The 12,190-nt window shown below is 44.3% G+C and overlaps 1 protein-coding gene across 2 annotated transcripts in view; it reads right to left on the bottom strand.

Moving 5' to 3' along the window:
* Positions 1-4,648: 4,648 nt before the first annotated feature.
* The window catches only part of scn1laa (sodium channel, voltage-gated, type I-like, alpha), a 36,288-nt gene continuing 28,746 nt past the window's right edge, over positions 4,649-12,190 (bottom strand). For both annotated transcript variants that reach the window (XM_054786947.1, XM_054786946.1), the window contains 7 exons: positions 12,068-12,190; positions 9,942-10,217; positions 9,827-9,883; positions 9,599-9,736; positions 8,736-8,840; positions 8,401-8,671; positions 4,649-8,325 (listed from right to left, as the gene is read on the bottom strand). In XM_054786947.1, the coding sequence (XP_054642922.1) occupies positions 7,145-8,325; positions 8,401-8,671; positions 8,736-8,840; positions 9,599-9,736; positions 9,827-9,883; positions 9,942-10,217; positions 12,068-12,190 (2,151 nt within the window). In that variant the 3' untranslated portion in view covers positions 4,649-7,144. The remainder of the gene's footprint in view (positions 8,326-8,400; positions 8,672-8,735; positions 8,841-9,598; positions 9,737-9,826; positions 9,884-9,941; positions 10,218-12,067) is intronic.

The raw sequence follows: 12,190 nt of genomic DNA, 5'->3' as shown, positions 1-12,190 counted from the left end.
CCGTGATGGTTATTCGGCTGGTCCTTTGAAAATAAAATGGTAACATCCTGTCCTAGCTAGTGTTGTAGAGACACGTCTTTAATGAGTACTGATACCGAAAGACATCATTTAGCAATACATGGGATTGTTTCACTTGTGTGCACTGCTTGCCCGATAAATAACGCTCATAATCACAAACTCTACGAATGTGCTGCTATTAATTTGAAGTTTCAACGGAAACATCCTCTCAACACGGAAGTACAACGCTCTTCATGGAAACAATTTTGCCAGATCCCCCAAAAATATTGAGATCTCGCCAAAGGATAAAAAATAACATTACAAATAACGCCAACGTAGGGTTTAATAACGATATTACTCCAAATGAGTCCCTTACCTTTCGAAAAATAGTGATTGTTTTGGGTCGGACGATTTAACCCACGTCGTTGTAATTACAAGCATTAGCCACCAGGGGGCGCTCATCACACGCTATTCTTAAATCAGCCATTCCCATGCTAGGTGTTAAAAAAAGCAGTTATCTCATTCTCTGTTTGCCATTTAATTACTGTAAGACCAATATTGACCTATAGATATGGCCTTAGGGTGGCGCATTCCTAATCTAATACATTTACTTGATTACAGCCTACCTGACCGGGTTAATGTATAACTGCCAACACAAATAATACAAAATGCATTCTCTCTTACAGGGACAGACCTTTAGAACTATCTTTTTAACATCCAAATAACACACACATATAAGTGTATATATTATTCGATGATTTAAATTGTAATATAATAAAGTTTATAATGTATGTATCTGGTTTGAATAAAACCGAAGGTATATTTATATTGGTTAGGATGATTTGTTATTTTTTTTGGAGCAAAGAGGCAAGTTTGTTGTTGTCTGTGCATTGTTTACCCGTGGAATTGTATTTGCATGGGGGCGGTGGCTAAACTGTTGCCGGGGTGTTATATAACACTGCATCGACTGCTACGTTTGAACTGTTGACGCTGACAGCGTTCATTCAATAGCAGAAGCCGCGTGTGTCCGGCACGGGTACGACTGTTCCAAGAGAGGTCCTGTCAGATATTATTTAGCAGCAACTCTGGCACATAATCGTTAACTGTGATCAGCTGGAGCGTAAATCACGTTGGTGTCGGTGTCCATGCTGGTGTCCAACGCGGTGCGCTTCACTTGACGACACGCTGTCACAAGTCGTGACCTCGCCAGCGCTCGCGGCGCGTCATCTTTGCCATTCAAATGAGGTTTGGAATAAAAGTGGCGGAGAGTATTTACATGATTGAGGTGTTGTACGTTGCAAAAAGCAATAAATATTGCATGTGTTGCTGCACTTACAAGGAATGCTTCTGAAAAGCTTTTAGAGGAAAGACTGTGGAATATGCTCGCCCTGGGATGTGCTGCTGTTGGATTCTAATGGCCATCTCCGTTGTGGTTTCTATGGAGCGTTATTGATCCCAATCATACCCAACCTGCGGCCGCTTCCTTGCTAATCAACTCTTTTATGTGCTACATTAGCCTTAGCGTGTGTTGGCCTGTCACTGACATGATCCCATACTTGCTCTTTTACCCCCACTGCTCCCTTTCCGACCTTTTTCAAGTGGGAAGACTTTTAGTGCTCGAGTCACTTGAATGTTGGTGAGCAGAGGAGGAACTCACCACGAGCTAATCTAATGGAATCGACATCCGAGCTATGGCAAATAGAATTAGAGTTCTGACATAGAGTTCTTACATTCTCACATTTCTCCTCCGCGCACTCCAGCGGTAGCGTCCGAAGCCAAACGGACCTTATTTCACAGAACGGCAGCACGCTCGTGGATCCGGATGCAGGCCATGTTGCAACAAGATGATCAACGCAAACACTGCACAGAAACGCCATTCCTTCTACCGACTCTACCAGCATGAGTCACGCACATTCACTCAAGTCACAATTACTGCACGGTAATGATGGCAAACTACTTATCATGACTCACACACGAAGTGAATCAGGTCATCAGCATCGATTCGCTTGAGTCACTCGTCACAAAGCACATGCACAACACGTTGCAACCATGAATCAGTGAAACTTTTGTCTTCGTGTGCCGGCGAATCAGTAAAAACATGAGTCTTTGTTGACTACCGGCGAATCGTGTGAACCTCGAGTCTTCACTGAGTACCCGGGAGTCAGTGAACCTCGAGTCTTCATCGAGTGCGCGTGAGTCAGTAAAACCTGAGTCTTCATTGAGTAACTGTGAGTCAGTGGAACCAAGTCTTGGGCAACCTGTGAGTCAGTGAAACCTGAGTGTTCATTGAGCACTTGTGAGTCAGTGAAACTTGAGTCATGGTCCAAACCACAAGTCAGTGAAACTCGAATGTTCGTTCGGCACCTGTGAGTAAGAGAAACTCGAGTCTTCGTCAACACGTGAGTCAATGAAACTCGAGTGCCCATGTGACAGTGAAAGGTCGACTAATCATGAGTCAGTGAAGTTTGAGTGTTTGGCAACCTGCGGGTTAGTGAAATTCGAGTCTTTGTTGAGTACTCGCGAGTTAGTGAAACTTGAGTCTTCGTCAACACGTGAGTCAGTGAAACTCTTACTCGAGTACCCAAGAGACAGTAAAACTCAAGGCTTCGTCGAGCACCTGTGATTCAGTGAAATTGAAATACATTTATACAAATCATACCAAAGACTATCCTTTATTATCTAACTTAGCTAGCGGTAGCAGGGCTGAGTAAGTGAAGGAATTAACGAAGACGAGTACCCGTGCATCCCGATACAGTAAAAAACTTGTGAGTTTCTAAGGAGTTTCCTCCACCAAGGAGGATTTTACTGTTTTTGGTTTGGAAGTGGACCGGTCCAGGGCACCCCTCCTCTCACACAAAGTCAGCTGGGATAGGCTCCAGCATTCCCACGACCCGGGTGAGGATAGGCGCTATAGAAAATGGATGGACGGTTGGGAAGTAACAGTCCATGCGAGAGAGAATCATCAATGAGTGGTCACCATCCTCTTGTTAGGTACTTAGGGTACCGCTGTCACACGCAGTAAAAAGCATGTTGGACTGCAATGAATATTTGGACTATTATGAATAATTCATCCAATCTTCAACCCACTTAAGACCCTAATTGCTTCCGGCAGAAGCCGCAGAGCACACTCACAAACCAGAATAGAACACGTTCGTCATCATCACAAATCATAGCAATAATATGATGGCTAATACTCGAATACTGGACGTACGCACGTCGCACACTGGGAGCTCATTTGTAGCCACAATAGCAACAACTCTTCATCCACGCCCTCACATGCCATGCTTACACGTACAGTATACACTTCATCTAACACCACACATACGCATGGCTTTCATGGGCCAATGGCAGATTTCTTGGAGTGAAGCAGTGAAACTCAAGTATTCGTCGAGTACCCGAGAGTGAGTGAAACTTTAGTCATGATCAAACCATGAGTCTGTGACACTCAAATCTTTGTTGAGCACCCATGAGTCAGTGAAACTTGAGTCATGGTCAAGCCACGAGTGAGTGAAACTTGAGTATTCGTCGAGTACCCGAGAGTGAGTGAAACTTTAGTCATGATTAAACCACGAGTCAGTGACACTCAAATCTTTGTTGAGCACCCATGAGACAGTGAAACTTGAGTCATGGTCAAGCCACGAGTGAGTGAAACTTGAGTCTTTGTCGAGTACCCATGAGTTTTTGGCAACCTGTGAGTCAGTGAAACTCAAATCTTTGTTGAGTACCCATGAATCAGTGAAACTTGAGTTTTTGTCGAGTACCTGTCAGTGAAACTTTAGTACCCGTGAGTCAGTGGAAGTTGAGTCTCCATCGAGCACCTGTGAGTTAATCAAACGCGAGTCTTCAAGTACCAGTCAGTCAGTGAAACTCGAGTTTTCGTCGAGTACCCATGAGTCAGTGAAACTCAAGTCTTTGTCGAGTACCCGTCAGTGAAACTTTAGTCTTCGTCGAGGACCTTTGAGTCAGTGAAACCTGAGTCTTCGTCAAGCACCCGCGAGTCAGTTACACACGAGTCTTCATCAACGTGTTAGTCAATGAAACTCCAGTCTTTGAGTGCCCGAGAGTTAGAGAAACTTGAGTCTTCAATGAGCACCCGTTAGTCAGTGAAACTCTAGTCTTCGCCGAGTACCCGAAGGTCAGTGAAACTGGAGTCATAGTCAAACCACGAGTCAGTGAAACTTGAATCTTTGTCAACATGTGAGTCAATGAAACTTGAGTCTTCCTCAAGTGCCCGTGAATCAGTGAAACTCACACAGTTCATAAAAGAAAGCGGAACAGGGTTCCTCTTCGGAGCTGGATTGGACTTTGCTAACCCTTGGTTGGCTGCTCATCGCTCTCTCCAGCGTAGTGATTGCCTGTACTCCTGTTTGAATGCAATTGGAAACTGTCCTTGAGACTAATTTCACAGCTGTTAGAATAAAAGAATATATCTCCAAATTGTAACCAATGAAAAGCATGTATCTGCTTTTCCAGATGTACTTTTCTTGGAAAAAAAGTGGTTTCATCTCATAACTCGCAATATTTGTACTTTTCACGGAAGAGTAATAACGTGTAAATACTTACAAAGGCGACTTGTCCCTGAACAGAATAAGTGGTAGAAAATAAAAGCATGACGCATACTTGAGGTACATGTAGTCTTTATTCTGTTGGCTTTTCACTGAAATGGGTTACAGCAGTGTTGCATGCAGTGCATCCATGCGCTACAGCATTATGCATATTTATGATGGGAGATATTACGTCTGTGTCATCATCCACCCAAAGCAGTTACGTATTGAATGTTTTCATGACGTGCACAACATACACTCGCATTCATGTATGAAACACTCCACAAAACACGAACGGCCATCAGTGACAAAAAAGCCACACGTCCAATGTAAACACAAGTAGAGAGGAGGGGCCGCGTGCCCACGTTCAGTCCTGCATACCTCTAATTTTGATATTTATCATGATAATAAAGACGGCCAGGTAAAAAAAAAAACATTTGAAAAAGTCCCACCAAAACATTAAAAAGACACACTGGACTAAAATGCACTCATGTCAGCAGCGGTCGTCTTTTTTAGGGCACACGTGTTCACAGACATTTTTACTAAACCAATATTATTTGAAAGCCACAACTTTGTACCTGCTCAACAACCAACAGGGTGAGGACCACAACGAAAGACATGAGCGTGAAACTTGTGCGACACCTCCGCCCAACTGAGACAATATTACTGATAATGGTCTATTTTTAGCAGTTTGATGATAAAAGTTGAATGTAATCAGCAATATGGAAGAATGGTACACTGAGAAACGCAGTGACCTGAGATGCCCTTCACAAATATCACAACAAAATTGAATGTGCAAAGTTGTTCCCCTGCCAAGTTGCTGATGAGTGACGGGCCAGTGGAACCACAAAACAAAAAGGCTGCAAACGCTTTAGTGGCTGATCGTTTGTCTTTTGGAACAGTCCTTCTTGACAATAAACATCAAACAATCAGAACGACTTCATTTCCCCTTTAAAAGATGACCTCTTTGTTAGAAACATGCATCTGCGTGCTAAATCTCACAGCTTCTTCTGCTTTTGCCATTCACTCTTTCATTGAACTTAAAAGGAAAACTGTACTTTTTAAAAAATTTTTGTCCACACATCCATCTTCTTTTGCTTATCCGAGGTCGGGTCACGGGGGCAGCAGCCTGAGCAGGGAAGCTCAGACTTCCCTCTCCACGGCGACTTAATCCAGCTCCTCCGGGCGGATCCCGAGACATTCCCAGGCCAGCTGAGAGACATAGTCTCTCCCACGTGTCCTGGGACTTCCCTGAGCCCTCCTACCGGTCGGACCTGAACACCTCCCCAGGGAGGCATCCTGACCAGATGCCTGAGCCACCTCATCTAGCTCAGAGCAGAGGTTCTACTCCAAGTTTCTCCCGGATGACAGTGCTTGTCACCTTATCTCTAAGGGAGAGCCCAGCCACCCCCATGAGAAAACTCATTTCGGCCGCTTGTACCCGCGATCTTGTCCTTTTGGTCACTACCCAAAGCTCACGACCATAGGTGAGGGTAGGAACGTAGATGGACCGGCAAATTGAGAGCTTTGCTTTTCGGCTCAGCTCCCCCTTCACCACAACAGACCGATGCAGAGTCCACATCCCTGCATGACCTTCAACTCTGACACAAATGCATGTTCATGTAAACCCAGGGCACTGAATGGATGCCAACTGGGATGTTGAGGTTGTCTTAGAAGACGTTTGGCCTCTGATCAAAAACTCGGTGGGACACTGACCAGGCAGACTAGATAGGACAGCTCCAGTCTGAGAGCTCGGTGCAAGATCCAATCTATTTATCCTCTAAAGGAGGACGTCTTCAAATGACCATGGTTAGGATACAATGGAGTGGGCCTCTGCCCACCTACGATAGTTTCGATGGTATCACTTTCACCTCTCAAGCTAGAGCTGTCCTATCTAGTCTGACTAGTGTGTCCCACCTAGTCTTTGAGCATCTTCTAAGACAGATGTTGCCAGGATGAATGAGAATATTCACAGGCATGTTGATGTCAAAGAGAAATAAACTAACTTTCCAACCACACACGTGTTGGCAAGAAGAATTGTTGCAACATTTCTGTTTCCCTTTCTAGAAAAATCCACGTCTTGACTCCTCATATCACGAAGCAAGGGAACAAACAAGCTGATGAAGATGGTACACATGCATAATTCCAGAAACAACATGAACTGCAGCATCGTCTGTTGGACTTTTCAAGTATTCTACGCGCTGTTCGCAGCACAGCTAGCATTGGAGCAGTTCCCTGACCCCCGACAGAACACCTTTGAAAAGTTAAAGAAAAAGAAAGCGTATAAAAAGGCAATCAGTCGTGCAAAAAGAAAAGACATCCCACACAATGCTGCAGAAGAAGTAGGCAACAGAAGAGTCCGTGATATAGTTGGAATCCAAGACGACACTAGCTGCAACAGAAGTTCAAGCATGAACTCAAGTGTCTTTTGGAACACGTCCCACACCCATCCATCCCTCCTGAAAGACGCTTTTACTGCCATCTTTCCCTTTAGGCACCAACCTTCAGGTTCTTTGGCATAGAGGTCCACACCACGAGGAGTCCAGTGCCGCTGTAAACATTTTGTCATGAATCACAACGTCTTTGCGGCATCTCCCACATTCTCACGCATCACGCTCGGTGACGTCCTTGCCTGTGAGCTCCAGTTCACTGTTGTCTTTTTCAGACGTGTTCCTCCCGCTTGTTGTCACGCTGTTACAAGAAGGTTGAGACAGAGTTGAGGATTCTTTCTTGTCTGAGCTGGAAACAAGCTTGTCCGTGACCGGATCTTCCTTGTCGACGGGCTTCTCGTCCTTGGGGATGTCGTCTTTGGCCTCATCTGAGGTTTTATCAGTCGCCAGCCTCCTCAGATGCTCTCTGAAGGCTCTCTGGATGACCACAGCCGAGGTGTCCTCCTGCTTGCGGCGGAGCGTGGTGGTGATGGGCTCGTATGACACTTTGGAAGGATTGGAGGCCATGAACCTCTCTTCCATTTGTCCCCTTAGGATGTCCATCTCCCCTCCCTCGCCAAGAACCCGTTTGGTGAAGGCAAAGAGGATGTCCAGGCAGTGGATGCGTTCCCCACTCACCATGGGAAGATCCATGGAGATCAATTCGATCCTGTTAGGCGTGGCTATACGTAACGGCGGGTCCAAAGCGTCAGCAAACTCAGAAAGCTTGTTGTATTCCATAAACTGGGTTGCACGCGGATCAAACTTCTCCCAAACCTCGTAGAACATTTCAAAGTCGTCCTCACTCAGCGGGTCGGCGCTCTCCTCAGTGGCTACGCCAAAGTTCTCCAGAATGACTGCAATGTACATGTTGATGACAATCAGGAAGCAGATGATGATGTAGCTCACAAAGAAGGCGATGCCCACAGAAGGAGAACCGCAGTCTCCTTTGACAGAACTGCCAGGGTGCTCCATGGCGCTGTTGCAATCGTCTTCGTACTTGTTGAGGATCGGGGCGAGCAAGCCGTCCCACCCAGCCGAGGTGGTGATCTGAAACAGGCAGATCATGCTGTTGCCGAAGGTCTCGAAATTGAAAAGGTCGTCGATGCCCGCTTCCCTCTTCAGGTACGCAAAGTTTGACATGCCAAAGATGGCGTAGATGAACATCACCAAAAAGAGCAAGAGGCCAATGTTGAACAAGGCAGGAAGTGACATCATCAAGGCAAACAAGAGCGTACGGATCCCTTTGGCACTTTTAATAAGGCGGAGGACGCGTCCGATTCGAGCCAGTCGGATGACCCGGAACAAGGTCGGCGACACAAAATATTTCTCAATCAGCTCAGAGAGAGACATACCTGAGGAAGGAAAGCAAAGGCTGTTAGTAAAGCGCACACCCGGATCAGAATGTACCGCAACACCACGGGTCGTACCGATGATGGAGAGAACCACGACGATAAAATCAAACACATTCCAACCGTTTGTGAAAAAATAATGGCGGAGTGCGATCATCTTCAGCAAACACTCGCCCGTGAAGACGCAAATGAAGACACCGTTGATCCAGCTGAGGATTTCTTTCTTTTGTTCGGACTGGTCGTCCGTTTCCACCATCATCGCCACCATGTTCAGCCAGATCAGAACCATGATGACAACATCAAACGCTTGCTTGGTGGTGATGTCAAAGATGTAGCCTTGGAACTTGTTCTGAAAACAAGCAGACAGGCAATCAGAGGAGAATGACGACCGATCCGATGTTCAGGCTGCGTACCGACGGTCTGGGAATCGGTTTCTGGGGCTTCTTGGAGCCCAGCTTCTTCATGGCGTTGTAGTACTTCTTCTGTTCTTCAGTCATGAAGATGTCTTGGCCTCCAAAGTATAGAGCGGATGAGAGGAACGTGAAAACCAACACTTGACAAGCTGAAATATTGAATCTGCGTAGATGTAGGGAAGTTGTACAAACGACTGTCCTGGCTGGTCAGTATCAAATATGGATGATAGTCATCAACTGTCGGTATGAGGAAAAGAGATCCATTTACTTCTTGATGCATGTGGTGTACACTTTTATTGACAATAAAGTCGTCTGCAACGTCTTTTTCTGACTTTAATGAAACATACATCCGCACGGCTGACGTCAGTCGTACCCCCCTGCTAAACGTGCATGAATACAAGGAATGGACTGCTTGCATTGGAGTGCCAATATTGGAATCAGGTGCTGACTGATATATTCCAATATTGCTTACTTTGGCTGATATCAGACCGATATCTAATATCGGATCAAGACACCCCTAAAAACAATAAGTTGGAGCTGCTGTCCAATGTGGACAAAGCAAAAAGTTAAAACAAACAATTGTGGGCCTTACAGTGGTACATTCATGCTGTACATTGACTTGTATTACCAAGTATTTACAAATGATTAGCAGCTCACGGTGAACGAGATGTGCTTTCTGTGGAAAGAAAGCGCCTAAAAAAAAAAAAGACTAAATATGTGTGACTGTGGGGGGTCGTGAATGCTGAGTTGTGAATATTTACTGTGTTTGTGTCGGGAAAACAAATCTGAGCTTGTGTCCCTGGATGCATCTTTGGTGTTTTTCTGCAGGTGAACGTGTAGTTATACAAGCATAAAACACTTATCTTTTTCTTTTGCTGGTTGAAATTGTCTATGATGACGCCAATGAAGAGATTGAGAGTGAAGAATGCTCCGAAAATGATGAACACAACAAAATACAGATACATCTTCAGGTTGATCTCATAGGCGGGCTGTTCCTCGGGCTGGAACAAGCCAAGACAAAATCCAATCATAGTACATTTATCATCTTTTGTTGTTGTACATTGTAAAAGAGAAACGTCACAAGTCATCACCTTGCTTGGGGAGTCGACTGCAGCGTACATGATGTCCATCCAACCCTTGAAAGTAGCCTGTGTGCATGTTCCATTTTAATGGAGGACCTCATGCGTGAGATATTGATATACCCACCACTTGCAGCAGTGCCAGGTAACCCAGTCCCACGTTGTCAAAGTTGATCTTAATATTCTTCCAACGAGCCGCCTCCTTCCCCAAGGCCAGACATTCCGTCATGTTCCTCACTTCTGAGGGCAGAAAACGCTCATCTGTGGATCTGTTGACGCAGTGGTAGTACTTCCCCGCAAACAGGTTCACTCCCATGATGCTGAAGATGAGCCAGAAGATGAGGCACACCAACAGCACGTTGAAGATGGATGGAATGGCCCCCAGCAGGGCATTGACAACCACCTGCACAACATCAAATAAACACAAAACATTCACTTTATTCTGGGAATATTTGACACAACATGTGCATTTAGCTCGGGTCTGAGTCTTCTTAAAGGGAAAGTGCGCTTTTTTTGGAATTTATGAAACATGGACGCACATGTCTTTCCCTTTTCTGTGTGTTGTAAAGATGTAAAAATAGTTAGCATGAGGGCGCTAACGTTGCATGTAATGGGATACACATATTTTGACTATAAGGCCCTCTAAAAAAGCTCCAACAAGGTTTTATGGTTTTCCATCCATGCTGGGAGCATTCATGATAACATGTCATACTTAACTATTTTGATCATTTTAAAAATTAGCGGAACTTCTTTCCTGGGTGCATTGATGTCACATAGCAACATAGATAGGAACTAACGCTACTTCCATCAACAATAGCAGCATAGAAAGCGCGTGTCTGTTTGCATCTACTAATCATGGCAGACTTTGCAAGAGCTGCCACCAAAGACTGCTTTTGGACAAATGAGGACCCAGAAGCTTATCTCAGCCTGAATATACGGAGAATGAGCAGACGGGTGGGCCGAGAGAGTCAGGACCGGCATGACTCGGTGCTGTAAATGTGGAGCTTGCCAAGTCATGCCGACACAATGAGTGAGGAGTGTTTCTGCTGCATGTGTGGCATACAGTGTTACTATGGATGTGTATGGCGAGGACACTGCTCCAAGAGACTGCATCACAACGAACCAAGAATTGTTCGCGCTAACAATCCCTGCAGTGGTCGAAACTTTTTTCCACCTACCCGAAACCAAGTGGAAAAGACGCCCCAGACCAGTTGGACCAGATGAACAAGTGTCTATGGAGTAAGTCACCATGATACTGATTGTGATACATGGAGCACATAGCACATGATATCACAACACAGTCCATCTAGCTGTGTAGAAACTAACACTTTACACATCATTTGGTTGTGTATTCCTAGTTGTTCATATGCTTGCTGTTGTTTCCCAGTCAGTACGGGTTGGTGATCTATCGCATTGCCTGCTAACACTTGGTAGCGGCGCGAGGCGCTGCGTCTCTACGCCAGAAAAATAGTTCTTCCTGTTAGCTGCTACCATAACAATGTCGCTGAAGCTTGGTCTGTCTCCCCTTCTCAGCTGGCCTCGACCTGGGAGCAACGTTTTCCAAAGGTCATTTAGTTGCAACCCACTTTTATTTACGTCATTTTGTATTTATTAATTTGAAATTATTTTTTGACTTTTATTTAATTCAATTTTATTTATTTTTAAATTATATTTTTTACACTTTTATTTAAGTCATTTTTATTTGTATTTACTGTATTTTAAATTCTGTTTTTACACTTTTATCTAAGTCATTTTTATTTGTATGTATTTTAAATTATGTTTTACCCCTTTTATAATGTCATTTTTATTATTTTCAAATTATTTTTTACACTTTTATTTGTCTTTTTTAGTTTAGACGTTAAGTAATATTCAAATTTTTAAATATTTTTATTTATGCTTTCATTTATGTATTTATTTTATTTACTTATACTTTTATTTAGGTCAAACCAAGCAAATGTGTCGTCTTGCGTCAATGTCATTTTTTGAAACATTAACGCACATAATCATAATTACATTTCCAAGGTGCATTTTAGAGGAATTTATGAAGGCATTTTGTCAAGAAAATGAAGAAGAATATGTCTGCATGCAAACATTTAATGTAAAAATTGCACTAAATAAGACGACAAAATGACATATTTATGCAGTGAATAAATACCGTGTATAGGAATGACTCATGACTAAAATATGGCTCAGCGCTGAGTTAGATGAACACTGGTTCGATTGTAAAATGACACATGACAAGAAAGGACTCACCCTCATGCCCTCGAACCTTGACAAGGCTCTCAGGGGCCTCAGGGCTCGCAGGGTTCTGAGAGACTTGATGGCACCAAGTTCAGCAAATCCCATGGCGTTGGCTGTCAGGCTGACCAGAGACAC

The sequence above is a fragment of the Dunckerocampus dactyliophorus genome, chromosome 9, assembly GCF_027744805.1.
Source record: "Dunckerocampus dactyliophorus isolate RoL2022-P2 chromosome 9, RoL_Ddac_1.1, whole genome shotgun sequence".
Lineage (NCBI taxonomy): Eukaryota > Metazoa > Chordata > Actinopteri > Syngnathiformes > Syngnathidae > Dunckerocampus > Dunckerocampus dactyliophorus.
Note: the sequence above shows the minus strand (reverse complement) of the source record. Positions and strands in the feature narration are given on the sequence as shown.